General features: G+C 44.7%; 2 protein-coding genes across 2 annotated transcripts in view; one reads left to right on the top strand and one right to left on the bottom strand.

Annotated features, from left to right (window-relative positions):
• Nucleotides 1-2,905: 2,905 nt before the first annotated feature.
• adrb2a (adrenoceptor beta 2, surface a) lies at nt 2,906-5,721 on the top strand. The gene is made up of 2 exons (XM_080527824.1): nt 2,906-3,028; nt 3,673-5,721. The coding sequence occupies exon 2, from the start codon at nt 3,676-3,678 to the stop codon at nt 4,921-4,923; it is 1,248 nt and encodes a 415-aa protein (XP_080383950.1). The 5' UTR covers nt 2,906-3,028; nt 3,673-3,675; the 3' UTR covers nt 4,924-5,721.
• A 385-nt stretch (nt 5,722-6,106) lies between these two features.
• Nucleotides 6,107-17,566, bottom strand: part of sh3tc2 (SH3 domain and tetratricopeptide repeats 2) — a gene marked incomplete at both ends in the record, with an annotated part of 39,919 nt that continues 28,459 nt past the window's right edge. Inside the window, one exon of the mRNA XM_080527128.1 lies at nt 6,107-6,130. Within this exon, the coding sequence (XP_080383254.1) occupies nt 6,107-6,130 (24 nt within the window). The remainder of the gene's footprint in view (nt 6,131-17,566) is intronic.

Here is a 17,566-nt window from a genome sequence, read left to right as displayed (position 1 = left end):
TGTCTCCCTTAGTTTCAAAAGGCGACATTGAACATTGAGTTACATATCCAACACTGTAACTCCTCTGAATCAAGGTAAGCTTTCGGTTTTATTCGTTTATTGTAACCAGGCCTTGTTGCCTTATGTGTTTGTAAACATGGATTGAAATTGTACAGTGAGCAAAGTGATGATACTGCTATTTAAGTCAACTGTGTGTGCGGGTGATCATATCAGCTCGATGCAGGCAGAGTGTGAAAGGCGGTATGTGTTGAATGTTTTTACTGATAACTCTAATCTATCTAAAGACTCCTCCTGTGCACTTGCGTTATACACTTTAATGTGTAGGCTAGTTTGTAGCAACTTCATGATGGCTATAGGGTGGGCAAATTGCAGTATCATACCCGCGGTGGCATGTAACTAGCCTAAGCCTATCAATGTTACATTGAGCTGTGTGAATGTAATAAGACAGTCATCCAAAATGCTGTAGTTGAAATAAGGCCATGCTCATAAAAAAAACAACCTCTTCCTAATCTTGAGCAATGGTCGGTCCTATCCAGTGTGTCTCTATGCCTGCAAACATACAGCCAGACACAGTCTGTCTTAAAACCCTGAGCAGATCTGAGCAGAGCCGACTGTCATATCCACTATCAGGGAGGCCTGCTTGGCCTGCACTGCATGGTTCAGAGAGGCACACACACACACACACACACACACACACACATACACACACACACACACACACACACACACACACACACACACACACAGACAGACACATTTACACACGGACACATTTACAGTAGAGTGCTCCAACCCTATGATCCAGGGCCAAGAACAACCAAGCTTGATGACCCGGGCCAGTTGATAAGAACTGGCCCATTTGTCCCCGTGTCATTCAGCTATGGCCTGGCCTCACAACTGTTTCAGCGGAAGCAAAAAATTATAATCGTCACTGTTCACTTGTATTATGTTTGGCATGTTGTTAAAGAGCTGAGGAGACCCATGGTTGATGGGGTGTTAAGGATCAGGGTTTTAACCCCATTTTTGAGTTGGCTGCGGAATGGAAGGGCTACACACACACAGTCACGCACACACACATGAGCATGCAGGCACACACAGACACACAGACACACACACACACATACACTCACACACATACACAGTCACGCACACACAAATGAGCACGCAGGCACACACGCACACACGCACACACACACACACACACACACACACACACACACACACACACACACATGCAGTTACACACAGGCGAGAGTTTTATAACTCCTCAACCTCCTGCTGTCTCCTTAGGCTCACCAGCCTCTGTGAAACAAACAAGGCACAGTGTTGGTCGTGTAAAGAGATGATTTGAATGGCCTCAGACTCAGAGGCTAATGTATTTGTAGGTTAGCGTGTCCGGCCATGCAAATGTGTTCAGTGACAGCTCTATGTAATGTATCCAAGTTCTGTAATAATGGACTGCATCTGTGAGAATTTGGTTGAGTTGCGTGTGAGAATGAGGACAACTCTATTTACATATGAGATGATTCAGAACTGGATTTCACTACCACGACACGCAGCTGACAGGACATGAGCTTAGAATGATAAGGTTCTATCTCCGTTTAGGGTAGTTCAGAGATATTGAGCGTCAAAGTTTTTACATTCCATTATGTTTTGTGAGATGGAACCTTTGTATTTTATTAATTACTAACTACAAAATGTCAACATTTTAAAAAATAACACCACACAGGCATTAATAAACACCTAATGTATCAGATTATGTAAAAAACTCACAATTTTGACCAAAAATGGAGATAGAACCTTATAATTCTACCGTCACGAGGAGTCGAATTCACCATAACGATGACGTGTGTGATTTACCGTTCATGTCGTCAGGGTTTGAGTTACACATTTATAAATTAACACTTTGATAAAGTTGACACGTTATTCAGTACCAGGGGAGGTTGAGGGAGGAAAGGTTCACTCTAATGCATGGGATTGAAACAGGAGTTTCCCCAATTAAATTAGCATTGACAAATCCAACCAAATGTCAACGGCCAGACTTGTATGAAGGGGTTATCCAGAAAAGTGCAGTAAACTGACTCTGAGATACTTGTTCTAATACTGAGTTCTTTTAACATTATACACATGTTCACTTCAGATGTTCCACAGCCGGGGAGAGAGTGGAACAGCTAAAAGTCAGATTAGTGATTTTGACCAAAGTGAATCCCTTTTCCATTAAGACTTAACATCGAAGACAGCTTTATACATACAGTCAGGCCCATACTGAAACGTGCTGATACTCTATCCAGTGGTTTCTACATGGAAAAAGAACATTGGGACTGTTGGCAGGTGATTGGACAAGGCTGTTAAGAAATAGTCCTGTTGAGCCACTCCAGAGACGAGCCACATCATAAATCAAACCAGGAAGTCTTTATCCTCAACCCAAAGTTACATCACCTCCTACACCGTTGACGCTCACCTTAGAAAACCAACTCTGACAGCTTCATGTTCTGCACGACCCTTAACACTAACAAGCCAGAATCCTGCTATAATCCACAGATTAGGCTGGATATGTTACTGAAACACGTTAAATAAATTCCAAATAGGGTTGAAATTGTCCTTTGTTTTGGACCAGTTCTTGAGGACATACAGTACTCTCAGTAGGGGAAAACAGCAGAAAAGTACAGAAAAAGTGTTTACTTGTGTTTGCTAACGTTTCTTAGTGAGGGCTTTTCTCCAGTTTTCCTCTCAGTCAGGGGTAGTCATACGGCCCTGCTGCAGCAGTCCCTCTCTGTTCAAACTCATTGCAGCCTTCAGCTATCTCGCCAGGCTAGGCACCTCATTGGCTAAGGAGCAGGCATGATGTCATGCCTGAATGTTATAAGGGCTCTGACAAATAGCCTGGGAGCCACATTAGTACATGCACTGAGTGAAAGAGAGACAGAGAGACAGAGGAAACTCAGCACGTAGAGGAACTACCCAAACCTGAAAAATACAACAGCAACACTTTGTATGGAAGACAGGAAGAGGACAATTACCTGTGGAGGTTTGTGAGTCTCTTTATGTTCAGTTGTATTGTATTGGACTTATTTAAATTGATTTACACTTCACATTAAGTTGCTTCAATGTAGTCTATGTTGCCTATGTAGTAAAGTCGCATTGTAACTACTGCAGTAAAAACGTTGTATTAATATGTTGTTGCATAATTATTAGGTATTTTTTTAGTTCACGGTTTGTGTTTTTGCACAAGTGGAATAAGGAACCACAATTGTTTAACTCTATTAACTACGCTCAACTCCATTACTATGCAATTACAAATACATAAACAGCATATTAATAATAATAACAATAATAATACTAACTTTTTATTTGTATATTGCTTTTCCTGCAAACGTTTAGTTTTGTTCTAGTGTAATTACAGCGTTATTATACAGATATAGGGGCAACTAGTGTGACCCTTTATTTATTTTTTTGTTTTATAGTCTCCTCTCAGCCCTCTCTCGAACCAGACGTTTTACAATACTATAATCTATTTTATTTTATTCTATTGTTTTAGTTTGACTCTCTCTGTTTCTCTCTCTCTCTCTCTCTCTCTCTCTCTCTCTCTCTCTCTCTCTCTCTCTCTCTCTCTCTCTCTCTCTCAGTGCCGTTCTTAACACTGTCTGTTTTGCCAACATTACATACCTCCAGATCATGGGAAGTCCGACACCCCCTGTGTTCCTCAACATGACCAAGGAGGGGAATGCTTCCTCGACCGACCGGTACAGCGAGGTCCAGATGGTTCTCTTGGGCATTGTCATGTCTCTGCTGGTCCTGGTCATCGTGTTTGGAAACATCCTGGTTATCATGGCCATTGCCCGCTTCCAGAGGCTCCAGAACGTCACCAACTGCTTCATCACTTCCCTGGCCTGCGCTGACTTGGTCATGGGCCTTGTTGTCGTCCCCTTTGGAGCCTGCTACATTATTTTCAACACCTGGCACTTTGGCAGCTTTTGGTGTGAGTTCTGGACCGCCACCGATGTGCTGTGTGTGACAGCCAGCATCGAGACACTGTGTGTGATCGCGCTGGACCGGTACCTGGCCATCACCTCGCCCTTCCGGTACCAGTCGCTGCTGACCAAGTGTAAAGCCCGGGTGGTGGTTCTGCTGGTGTGGGTCATAGCAGGTTTGATCTCCTTCCTGCCCATCCACATGAAGTGGTGGATCTCAAAAGACGCAGAGGCGCAACGCTGCATCAACAACAGCAACTGCTGCGACTTCAACACCAACACGGCGTACGCCATCACCTCCTCCATCATCTCCTTCTACATCCCGCTGGTCGTCATGGTGTTCGTTTACAGCCGAGTCTTCCAGGAGGCCAAACGGCAACTCCGGAAGATCGACCGTAGCCAAGGGCGCTTCCACAACGCCCACAACAACAACACGGGGGGAGCTCTGGAGAACAACGAGAGTCGGAGCGCCAAGAAGACCAAGTTCTGCCTGCGCGAGCACAAGGCCCTGAAGACGCTGGGCATCATCATGGGCATCTTCACTCTCTGCTGGCTGCCCTTCTTCCTCCTCAACGTGGTGATGGCCGTATGGAAGATGGACGACGACTTCACGCTCACCTTTAGGATACTGAACTGGATCGGCTACGCTAACTCCGCCTTCAACCCGCTCATCTACTGCAGGAGTCCGGAGTTCAGGTACGCCTTCAAGGAGATCCTGTGCTTCAAGAGGAGCCGCTTCCCCAACCTGGGTCCCATTAACGGATACGTGTACAGCGGGCACAGCTGGCACAGTGAGCAGCAGGGTAGGAGTAAGGGCAGCTCGGAGGACAGCGATCCCACTGAGGGTACCCTGGGGACGGGAGAGGGAGAAGGAGAGGGGGGCTGTGGAGCTGCAGACAGAGCAACAGACCCAAACGGAAATTGCAGTAAAGGCCTAACGACTGTCCTTTAACATCGGAACGTTGACTCTCTCTGCAACGGGATGACCAATATATGATTTTACTGCTGCCGTTGTCGACTGAGCAAAGACTGACCAATCAGGCTGGAGGAGAAATCTCTGGTGAGTGGTTTTAAGGGGAGTGGCCCACTGTGAAGAGGAGAGGACATTGTTTTCCTTTTACCAGTAGATTGATAGGTAGATCAGTTTGTCTTTTGATATGTTTATTTAGAGACAGCGAGCTCATGTTGATTTTTCCATCTACCTCACCGTGTTTTGATGTCATTTATGAGATATCTTTATTTTCGTACCATTTTATCCAAACATGTGTCACTTTTGATTCACTGACCACATAGCCAGACCGACTGGCTCATATTTTCTGATGTTTTTTGTTCCCACAACCATGTACAGTTGACGCACATTCTATGATGACTACCGCGTAGCCTTCCGACATAAAAGATTGAACACAATGTGAAATATGTAAAGTAGCTTGTACTGAAAATAATTGATATCAAGGCATTGAGATATGGATATACTGTACCACTGTCCGTTACAGAGAGAGAGAGAGAGAGAGAGAAAAATATACAGTAGTACAACTCTGAGCCTGACTGACTGGTGCTTTGCATCATCTTTAGACATACATTCCACACCAACGTTTTCGGAGGGGAGTTTTGTTCTGCTGTCAGATGAACAACAGGTGTGGTAGAACTCGTCTCTCTGTCTCTGCTGCCAACACTCATGCCTCAAATGCTCTGACAATGTTCTGAGACACTGCACAATGTTAACACTCATGTTTTATGGCTGCAGAGGAGGTTCTGCGGCAGAATATTTCCAATAGTTCGACTTAAATGGCGGAATGCCTGGGGCAACGTTGAACCATGGCTGGTGTGATATGTGGTTCATACAAACAGCAATGCAAACTGCATCTAAAGTTCTCTATTTAGAGTTGAGCACGCTTTAATTCAATCGGAAGAGACAAGAGTCAATTCTTATGACTGGCACTGCTTTTACCCGTCCTTATTAACTTGACACAGTATCACACAGTGCCTCTGAATAACTCTCCAACCCTTTATTTCTTTATTTCTCAAAAAGTCCTTGTTTGTTGACTAGATCTGTCATTGTCAGTTTCCGTTTGTTGACTAGATCCGTCATTGTTGAGACGTGGGTCGTGTTTACTGGAACCAGAGGAGTAGTTTCCTTAGTTATCACAGAAGGGGACAAACTGCTCGGAAAAACAAACAGGTCAGAGAAAACAGGCCAAAGATAACAGTCAGGCCAAAGAGTCCCAGCCCTGAAGATGGTGCCTATACTGACCGCTGGAAACATAGATGAAATAGGAAGGCAAAGGTCAACAATCGGAAAGGAATTGCTGCGTCTCATTTGAGGTTATCCAGAATTGACAAAAGTAAACAGTCTGGATCCTCAGGAAATCCAGCCGAAGGTGCTCAACGAGACATTGACCAGTTTTGCTGGTTTCTCCTCACATCTCATTCTCGTTCTCATTCTTAGATTCTTTCTTCTCTCTGTCTCTCTCTGTCTCTCTGTCTGTCTGTATCTCTCTCTTTCTCTTCTCTCTCTCTCTCTCTCTCTCTCTCTCTCTCTCTTTCTCTTTCCCTGGTGGTTTCTGCTCTCCAGGAAATTCCCCGGTCCAGCTGAGCCCAGCCCGATAAACAGAATAAATCCATTATCTCTGCCGTTTAGCTGTAGAATCAAACTACCCTCCGCTGTTTAGCCAGTAGAATCAGACGACTCCCTCCCAAAAACAACGCTGGGGACAGATTATCAGATAAAACCCAAAAAATAACATTTCAAGCCTCCAGGCGCTGAGGCTGATCACAGCAACAACATCTCTAATTACACTCTAATGCCCCTAATAAACTGCTTTTGGATTAACTAGCTTAATATAGCAGCGTTTCAGATGCAGCCACAGACACTTGAGAACAGGGTATCTGTTGTTTTCCATGTAAAAACCCACCTCTCGTCGCCTGGCTTCTAATCAAAAGCATGGTTCAACAAACCCTTTAGGCCAGGAGATCAGCACATACTGTAATAGAGGCGCTGTCTTGAACTTAACCCTATTCCCCCTCGCCAGTCTTGTGACCTGTCGTATGTAACGATCAAAGTAGCGACATGCTAAATGTAGCGACTGGGGGGGTCCTGACTGCCAGTCTAAATCAGTGTTAGTGACCTGTGTATTTGTTCCTGTGGCTTTCCTTCTTGAGTGTAGTCAGCCGCTGGTGTTGAAACTGTGAACTTTGTTCTTTCAGACGACTCTGTACATTAGCCTTTGCTGGCACTGTGTCAATGTGACAATGACCCCGCTCTTCCAGTGTACTGTACGTAAATAGTGTGTCAACATTGTGTCAATGTGTGCTGGTCCAAAAAACAACCTGTTCTGTTCTTGATTGTTTTCTATTCATGAATTGATGGTAAAAAACAAGTTACGGAACCAACTTTGAGGGTCAAATAGAATGTGCACATGTGGTGATATACATCGTGTCGCGTCACTACTTTCAATGTGGGGCAAGGTGAAAATTCCACAGAGAAAAAAAATGCTAAGAACCCACGGCTCCAAATGGCTTAGACATGACCCTGCACAGTAGCCCCACAGTTATTAACAAATACATATCTATGTATATAAGTTTGACCAGTACAAGTTTGCATGGGTGTTATCTGTACAGTAAATGATAATGTGATTTAGACTTATTTGTGCCATTTCTTTTCAGTCAAATTATGTCAAAGCGGAAGAGGTTCTGAAAAAATGCACTGCATATCCACACTGCTCCCTTCTGGCAACGGCGTCTCCTTGCACCTTGCCTGTGTCAGAGTTCTTTACGGTTTCTTGGTTTTGACTTAATAAGGCGACGTAACGGCGGGTGAACTCTGTGTCTTCAGCCGGCTAGGCCGAAAGATTAGTCATGCTATCATTATGTGCACTGATTCTAGAATGAAACGAGCTGAGTCTGCAACATTCCAAACATAGTTCCAGCTGTCGGAAGAGAAGCATCGACTGCTTCCAGTCCTTCCGCACAAATAATATAAATGTGCACACACACACACACACACACCCGTGCATGCACACACACGCACGTACGCACACACACACGCACGCACATGCACATGCACGCACACACCAACACACACCCATGCATGGACGCATACACACACGTACGCACACACACGCACACACACACACACACACACACACTCATGCACTCACACATGCTCCAAGCCATCGGTTAAGGCTTGTTCCTCCCTGACACATTGCCACTTACAGGCCTGAAATCAGCCTGTGTCACCTAGCAGGAAATGTGAAGGTCTGTGTTTAATGAGCCACACATCACCTGGGATGTGGCAGGTTGGATTAGGGGTCAGATGTGAAGCTGGTGTCAGAGCGGTGGGGTCTGAAGCAGGTATTCTCTCACCCAGACATTCCCAAGGTCAGTCTCCCAGGTCCCCCTGTGAATGTACGTTTTAATCCCAATAAAACCACCAGAGCCTAGAATGGTCTTGTGATAAGAATACTAACACACCACTCCTGGGCCTGTCATGTGTCTGTAGGGGAGCAGCTTGCTGGAGATCTTACTCTGACTCATCACAACAGGAACCTGTAAGAGAACTAGCTCTCTGGCCTGGGGACCTCATTTATAGAAAGTACTCAGATAAAATGTTGATCTTACCCATGTCGTACGTAGAAAACCACGTCAACGTAGTGATTTAATGTGAACATTTCAACATGAGTAAATTTGACCGTGGAAACGATCATAGCTCTATGTCGAGTCTTGACCTTGCGTACGCACATTACCTACTGGTTATGCAGAGTTATTACAGGCATGTGAGCCGCACTGCCTAGTGTATTCATGCAAGTGGCTCGTAATAAAATTAACGATGTTGTTATCAGCCGAGAAAATGAGTTTAATTCAAGATTTAAAAGGAACTGATTTATGATTGTATTTCAATCTTCCTTTATATCCCTCCGGAGCTGTCTATCTCCCCTTCAACATGCCTAATGCGTTCCACAACGGACCTTGCCCGGCCACGCAATAAATTATACTGGATTTTCTCCGGTGTCTGGGAGTTCGCAAAGGGAGTTCGCTAAAATTGTCCTCATAAATATATATTATGATAAAATTCACCACCTCCCCTGATTTTCTTTTACAACTTGAATATTGAGTATAAGCATGTGCCTGGTTAGTTGTCATGATCAAACGTTACAAATGCAACTTACAGAGAAGCCACCCTTCTCTGCCCTCTCCCGCTTCCAGACGAACGCCTACCCTATATTATAGCACTTGTCTTAATTCAGCCGCTATAATTGAGCCGCTATCACAGGGCGTTAATACAAACCTCATTCACCTGCGTTCATTTTTACCTGCGTTGGTATTTATAGAAGGAAGCACGTACGCAACTTTAAACCATCTCAGCCCGTTTTATAAATAATGCTTACGTCCGTTTAGAAAAATGTGCTTACGTGAAAGTCAAAGATGACGTTCAAGTACTTTTTTTTATAAATGAGGCCCCTGGAGTGGTACCGTGATGTTGTATCAGTTGAATGTTTACTATTATGTTTCTTTTCCAAGCTATTTTTCGCACAAGTTTATGCCACTGGTTTTGTGGAGCTTATGAGACATGTTGTGAAATATACATGTTGTTGTTCTGTGGTATTTATGAAAATGCAAGTGTGGTATGGCATTTGTATTGTAATAATAAATCATGTATTTGTTGCATGTTACTGTATGCAGCTGCTGATGTTTTCTTTGCTCATCAACACTGTCCTTACCCTCTGACATATTCTATATCTATATAGATCTATATATCTGGCACATTCACATTTAGCAAAAAAACTAACTGACAATCTCACAATCAAGCCATCAATTGCTGCAAGAAAACCAATACAAAACGGTTTGGTTGATGTGTTGCACTATGCATTGACAAGACATGTGTCATAGTCTACCAAAAACATACGCATTACTACTGTCCTGTGTATCATAAACCAAGGCCCTGACCCTGTGCTGTTTGCATGTTGCAGTCTACTTCCTATACTGTTTGTATAAGAGTTCCCTACAGTGTCTTCTGTCTGAGTTTCCCACCATATCCCCTTCTTCTCCCTCTGTGGGGGGGCAAGCTCAGCTCTCATCAACCACAGGGCATTATACAGTCGATTATAACATATATAGTATATTATACCTCAGGATACACAACACACAAACAAAACAGACAGCCAATGTCTGCTATCAGCCGGAGGAGGCATCCCTTAAGAATAGGGAATGCACCGAGCCCGCTGATTTGCATGCCTGTATGCACCAGTCTAACTCAACGATGGAAGACATGGCTATTTCAGTAGGGGGGAAAGTAGCCAGAGGCATGTGACTGTGTTAGAGGGATGGAGGGATGGAGGGAGGGCTAGATAGAGAGAGGGATATTGTCAAATGTTTCTGTTCGTATACCGAGGCAGTGCCTTTGTCTGTCCAATGTTCTGACTGATGACATTTTCATACAGAGTACCTTATTATATTGCAGCCGTCCAGAGCGGGAGAAGGGGGACACAGATATATCGACTCATAAACCATCTATAGACTTGGCATCTGGCCAGGGAGATAGGAATGTGGGGTGCTTCTTTCAAACATCAAATTACCTTCTGCTGAATCGAGATGAAAATGGCTTCGTATTTGAACAGTGGAGATCCTGGTTAGAATACAGATCCTTGGACTTCTAGGACCACAACAACATCAACTGTGGCTTTGATGTATTACACCTATCAAATGACATTAAGGAGGGCAGCATTTTCATACACGTACTTTGACCAAATGGGAATTGGTCTTGTTTCACCGTGTGCATTTATCAACTCAAATGGGTACGGATTTCTTCAATTTAATTAAAAAACGTAATCTGATCTCTAGTCGTAACCCATACAATGACACTAAAGGGGAATATGTATGGTTCTCTTTCTTTTTTAATTTCCTCGAAAGTCATAAGCTTGCACATCTATCAACCCCAGATAATACCAAGAGCACACATCCCAGTCCCAGACATATTCATTTGAATAATACACTGTAACAAGGCTAAATATGATGGCTTCATAGAATGATGAATGATCACAGAATGATGAAAATTCTGAGATATGTTGTGTGTGTATGTGTGTGTGTGTATGTGTGTGTGCGCGTGCGTGTGTGTGTGTGAGTGTGAGTGTGCATGCGTACATGCATGCGCATGTGCGTGTGTGTTCCTCCCAGGGGTAGGTGCTATGTACTGTAAAACAAGGTGAAACACTAACCAGTGGGCAGGCATACAGTATGTGACTGCTGCATTTTGGACATTTCACACCCAAAACAGAGGTGACACTAAAGCCCATATTATGTATCCTTGTTTTAGAACAGTAACACTTCAAACTGTATATTGCTCTATTGCGAGCAAGAATCCTAGATACGTATACTACTGCCGGATTCACATCATCATTCCGATATCTGTTGGTGCTCTGTCACCAGGGTGCTATCGCAGTAAGAAAACACTCTCACAGTCATGAACCATGCAGTTTGAGGTGGGTATACCAGTCGTGACGTTAGAATTATAAGGTTCTATCCCCATTTTTGGGTTAGGGTTAAACACACAATCTGATCCATTAGGTGTTTAATAATGCCTGTGTGGTGTTATTTTTAAAATGTTGACATTTTGTAGTTAGTAATTAATTAAATACAAAGGTTCCATCTCACAAAACATAATGGAATGTAAAAACTTTGACCCTCATTATCTCTGAACTGCCCTAAACGGAGATAGAACCTTATCATTCTAAGATTGATTGATTGATTGATTGAAAACTTTATTAGAAGATTTGCAGAAGTAGGTACATGAAAGTACATATTACATACAAGGTCAACTAAAAGGATAAAAACCCAAGAAAGCCACTGGCTTATTTCAATTGGGGTCCTTGATTTTCAATTCATCGTTACATGTAAGACAGACAGGGAAAAAAACTTTAAAAAAAACTAGTACTATCTACACGATAATACAGACAAATAACTATTACTATCTACAAGATAAAAATACATCCATCATGGGAAGTGTTGATCACGCAGTGTAGATCGCTCTCTATTGAACCAGAATGTAATTGATCTAAAACCCAGTAGAACTTTTGATCCCCACACACACTGAGCTAATCTGGGAGTTTATCTAGATGAGTGTTGCGTGTGTTATTGACTGTAACGCTCCTCCAATTTATGACACCCTGCAGAGATTAATGAGACTCTTTAATAATCCAATTCTCCTCTCCAATTATACCGTCATGCTAGCGGACTTTGAACTAAACCGAAACGGGCTTTCGGAGCCTGCTGATGTAGAATATAAACACGGTTAAACAAAGTTAGAAGCTGCTAATCTAATCCTTTGTAGCCTCTGAGCTCCTCCGTCTTCTCCTCCTGGCTCCGATTGAATTCCGGAGCGCGACGATGTTGCGCGACGTCACCCTAGAGATATGAAGAACATAAGCAGGTCCTCTTCTCCACACAAGTGCTGATCACTGCTGTCTCCCTCCCTAGTTATTTTCCATTGCAGTGCCACATAGTCATTTCGGTCAACGTCTTTGTTGCATTCCCTTGCTGTCCCTCTTCTGTACAGAGCGACTGTGAGTGTCAGCTCAGTGCTGACGGTAAAACTTCACATCAAAGGGTGTGTTCACAACTGTCAGGTACGCCTCAAATCTGTTGCTGAGGAAGAAGGGAGAAGGAGGAAGAAGGAGGGAGAATGAGGAAGAAGGATTTTGTGTGTTTGAGTAAGTGTAAACATTGGCCTCTTACTGTGATGAAAAGGATTGTGTGGTGTTTGAGCAATGTGTGTGTGTGTGTGTGTGTGTTTGTGTGTGAGTGTGTGTGTCTGTCTCTGTGTGTGTGTGTGAAAACTCTGTGCAAAGCTACGAGGGTTCCCCACAGGTCCCCAGAGGCTCCAGTGACGACAGTGAACACGGCACCACACAGTCTGCAGTCCCACTGCACTGCACTCCCAGGGACCTGCCGGTGTGTGTGTGTGTGTGTGAGTGTGACTTACATATGCAAGAGTGTCTGTCTGCGTGCATGCATTTGTGTGTGTGTGTGTGTGTGTGTGTGTGTGCGTGTGTGCGTGTGCGTGTGTGTGTGTCAGGGACCTACCAGACCACCACTGAAAGCCGAGCTCCACTGCCTGGACCCAAGGTTAAAACAGCAACCCTCCAAAGATGTGCTGCATTCTGCCTCCGAGGCCAAAAGAAACACCATCCAAACATCTCACTGTACCTCCTGGCAACGCGCGGTGTCCTGTTCCCAGGTTTGATACACATCTGCAAGCTGAATGCCCTAGAACTTTGCCCATCCATCATAGTGTCATAATGGCAAGTCAGCAGTGCTCACTACCCTTTAGTTTCACAGCAGTCTGTACGTGTACACTGCATGTTAATGTCATTTTATACTGTTATACATAAAAATAATAGATGGTTTAATATCAAGGACCCCTGTGGACTGGTGTGGTCCAGTGGTCTAGCACCGCGGTCTACAGTGCACACATATATGCCCATGTCGGCATGGGTCCGAATTCAGCCCATGCCCTCTCTCCCTTCTTCTCTTTACTTTCCTGTCTGTCTTCACTTTATCTGTCCAATAAAATGAAAAATATTAGTGGGACTGCCCGACTGAAAAAATTACTTCCAAAAATAATATCCAAGACCCAACATGTACTTGCAGACAGGTACTGTTCCTCGGTGGGAAATGTGTGCATTTATTTTCTTTGACCAAAGCAGCTTCACATTGGAATTCATATCACCATTGACCTTAGTGCGCTGACATGTAACCCTAACCCTCTTAGTTCACATGTACTGTATGTGTTTAGGAGAGAGAGAGAGCATGCGTTGTTGATATGAGTAAAGCAGAGTTGTGGAGAGGGGGGGCCCAGCCTTTTCTGTGGGCGGGCCTGCTTAAAGGACATCATAAGTCTCCACCTCTAGTGTAACATCAAACTAGGTAAACATCCAGGGGGAGAGCCCTCAGGAGGACACTGTCTGATAGTGCTGTGGGGTTCACTCCAATAGCACACAGGGGTGGTACAGGAAAGGTATTACAGGCTGTACAAACAGCCATGACGAATGTGGTAATGATACATGATACACATTGTACCTTCCTACCTACTGCTTTAGGTATGGATACGGAGGAGGGCTGAGGGCCTAATGGGGATTTTAATTACCAGCCAGGAGAATGGGTGATGAACATCTGCTTTGAATAATGAACGAGTGACATTATCGTTGCCCTCCTGACTCCAAAAGCTTCTCTCCAGCCTGACCCATTGCTCCCCCATCTCTGATTGACACGACAGATTTGAGTAAGATGAGACAGAGAGTACTCCGGACTCCGTACTCAAGAATATGAACAACAACAACTCCATGTATGGGGACTCCTCCTCCATACATGAGGAACAACCATATCTAGCAGTGTAAAGGCTGTGCATGTTGTGTGTGTGTGTGTGTGTGTGTGTACATAAATAAACTGGCATTTTCCCAGTGTTTAGTCTGCTTCAAGGAGGATTTTGGAAGTGTTTTCAAACAAAGACGAGATGTGACGCTTCTGCCTGTCACTGTCCTGCTGTGCCATGTCACTCCTAATGTCTCTTTCTCTCTCTCTCTCTCTGTGTGTGTTTATTCCTCCACACTGACATTCTCTCCAGAGCATTCTCTGACATACTTACCAAGCCAACTAAATAAGAGGCAAGAAGTTTCATTGTCATACCCGGACTAAACAGAAGCCTAATATGGCCTGGTACTGTAGATAGGGGGCGCGGGGTGTGAGAAGGCTTATTTAGAAGAAGCTAAGAGGGGAGAACGTGGCTCTGGCTTCAAAAGCCTAACCCTAACCCTCACCCTAACCCTTGGGAGAAAAGAAAGCGATAGTTCATTGAGGAAAAACTCCGGATGACATATTGTAATTGCTCTTTGCTTGATGTCCGGGGCCGGAAAAAAAGGGACTCAGCATGTGAAATGGAAGATATTTGAAAGATAATCTCAAGCCAGTAGTTAATGCTTGACATGGGTAATTCATTTCGGTGCGCCCCAGTTTGGGAGCAGACCCGCTGCACGCTGTATTAACTGTGCTGGATAAATACAGTGACTGGACACACTCCAGTTACCATCCACATCTGCTCAGAATTGTCTGGCAAAGAATGAGAAAATATTGTTCTAAAATAGGCCAGAAGAACGGAGACTTCTGAAATAGACTTTGAAAAATGTCGTATTTCAGTTGACGCAAGTGTTATTGTTCTGTAAGTTCTTTTTGTCCTACGGTGACATCGAGCCCAGGGCCCAACATCAAACAGAGCGAGAGCGAGAGAGAGAGAGAGAGAGAGAGAGCGAGAGAGAGAGAGAGAGACAGACAGACAGAGAGAGAGAGAGACAGAGAGAGAGACAGAGAGAGAGAGAGAGAGAGAGAGAGAGAGAGAGAGAGATGCTTTTCCCCCCAAAACGTAATGATTTCACCCTCTCTGCATTTTGCAAATGTTTCAGAGTGTCACACATGTAATCTGTCACCAGGTCGTCATAATAAACCGACTCTGGTGGTCAGAACGTGTGAAGAGAGGTGATGTCATGATTGAAGTGTATAATGAAGTGCAAAATGAATCGCTGATGTTTAGCCAATAAAGAGTTTTTTTTGTTTTTTTCTTTTCCTTGGCCGTGGTTCAGACACAGAGAAAGGCTGAAGCAGAACTTTCCGTTTAGGACTTTTTCTCGAACCCTTTTTCAAATTTGAGGATCAACAGCTAGATGTTGAATATGTCATTCCTTATCAATGTTATTCTAATTTATGGTTGTAGTTTTAGGCCCGCTAAGTGGAGTGACATCATCTGTGATGCATGGAGAAAGAGAGAGAGACATCAGCCAGTCATGCACTCAGCTGTCACTGCCTGTCCCTTTCAATAGTTAGTGTGTGTGTGTGCGTGTGCGTGTGCGTGTGCGCGTGTGTGTGTGTGTGCATGTGTTTGTACGTGTGTGCGTGTGCGTGTGTGCTGTGTGCGTGTATGTGTGTGTGTGTGCATGTGTGTGTGTGCGTGCGTGTGTGTGTGTGTGTGTGTGTTGGCGGGATCATGAGTGGGTAAGGTTATGGGTGTGGGTATGGGCTGTGGTTGGATAATCCAGCAGGAAGAGTGGGATCTCCCCTGGGGAAGCACAAAGGGATGGAGAGAGAGAGAAACAGGGGGATGAAAGGGTGGAGGACTGAGAACATGTACTGTACAGTACAGTAACACTGTGTTCCCAAACTCTCCTAACTCAAACCGGACTGTGACCAATGCAGTATGTCCCCGGTGCATTTCATATCAGTGTTTTCCATTAAAACAAACAAACAAAGAAAATAAAACCAAGATGTGAAACCCACATTCGGATCTAAAAATTGAACCCTGACATTTTTTTTTCACAATGCCGAAGCTACCCTTCATTTGGTGCATCGTTCCTCTCAGATGCTATATTCATTTGTTGTAGGATAGCTGAGGAGGGGGGGGGGGTAAAGGGTAAGAGGTGGATTGTACAGAAGGAGGGGTTGTCCAAAAAGCGTGTGTATAGATACACGATTGAAGTAGGAGATCAGTGTACCGATAGGATAGGAAACGGACAAATACCAACACTTGAGGGGCGGCTGTGGCGCAGGAGGTAGAGTCGCCATCTAATGATAGCAAGGTTGGCAGATCGGCGGTTCGAGCCCCAGCTGACCACATGTCAAAGTGTCCTTGGGCAAGACACTGAACCCCAAAATTGCTCCCAGTGAGCGGGCCAGCGCCTTGCATGGCAGCTTGCCGTGAATGTGTGTGTGAATGGGTGAATGAGAGGCCATTGTAAAGCGCTTTGGAGCAGCTTTGGAGCAGCAAAAAAGGCACTATATAAGTGCAGTCCATTTTACTCTCTTTTCTCTGTCCTTTATCATCGCAATGCCACGACTCCAGGGGAACTTCCACCCAGAGTGGGGGGGGTGGGGGGGTGCCCGGAACATCTTGTCTTCTGTCAACAGCTCGCTCCTAACGCTCCTCACGTCTAACCCATGCCGGAGGGAGGAGGCCGAACTCAAAGGGACTTTTCATACTGTTGTCTTTTGGGGTTCCTCTGATGCCTCAAACTCCAAAAACTCCCAAAAAACGAGAACGACTTTCTTAATAGTTTGTCTTGTTCTGTTCCTAACGCCACCTCCCTCCCTCCCTCGCAGATCAGCTCAGCCTCGGGCCGCCTTGGTGGATCCGCCGGTTGTAATGGCGACGGCGCCACGCCGATTCCAATGGCGCGGAAGGTCAGGCGTGCGGTCACGAGAGAACGGCGGATTACCCAGAAACGTTGAAGGAGTCCTTCTGAGTTCTTTTGAAAAACACTGAAAAAAACAAAAAGGCCCATTGTCACATCAAACGTTAATGCATGCAGGGAGAGAAAGGACGCCTGCGAGATGCTGCGGAGCATGCAAATGATGTTTGCAAACATCCCGGTTATGGACCTCTTCCAGATCAACTCTGTTTGTTCGTCCTGGCTTCTACTCCCAATTCAAATGTGCTCCATCATACCATTTGCATGCATATACAAATTGTGTGTGTGTGCGTGTGTATGTGCAGGTGTGTGTGCGTGTGTGTGTGCGTGCGCGTGTATGTGTGTGTGTGTGTGTGTGCGTACGCGTGTATG

Source organism: Nansenia antarctica (assembly GCF_963989245.1).
Source record: "Nansenia antarctica genome assembly, chromosome: 3".
Classification (NCBI taxonomy): Eukaryota; Metazoa; Chordata; class Actinopteri; order Argentiniformes; family Microstomatidae; genus Nansenia; species Nansenia antarctica.
The sequence above is the reverse complement of the archived record's forward strand: the minus strand, read 5'-3'. Positions and strand labels throughout refer to the sequence as shown.

Bases quoted from the DNA above. Each gene is read 5' to 3' on its own strand.
- adrb2a (XM_080527824.1), top strand. From the start codon at position 3,676: ATGGGAAGTCCGACACCCCCTGTGTTCCTCAACATGACCAAGGAGGGG.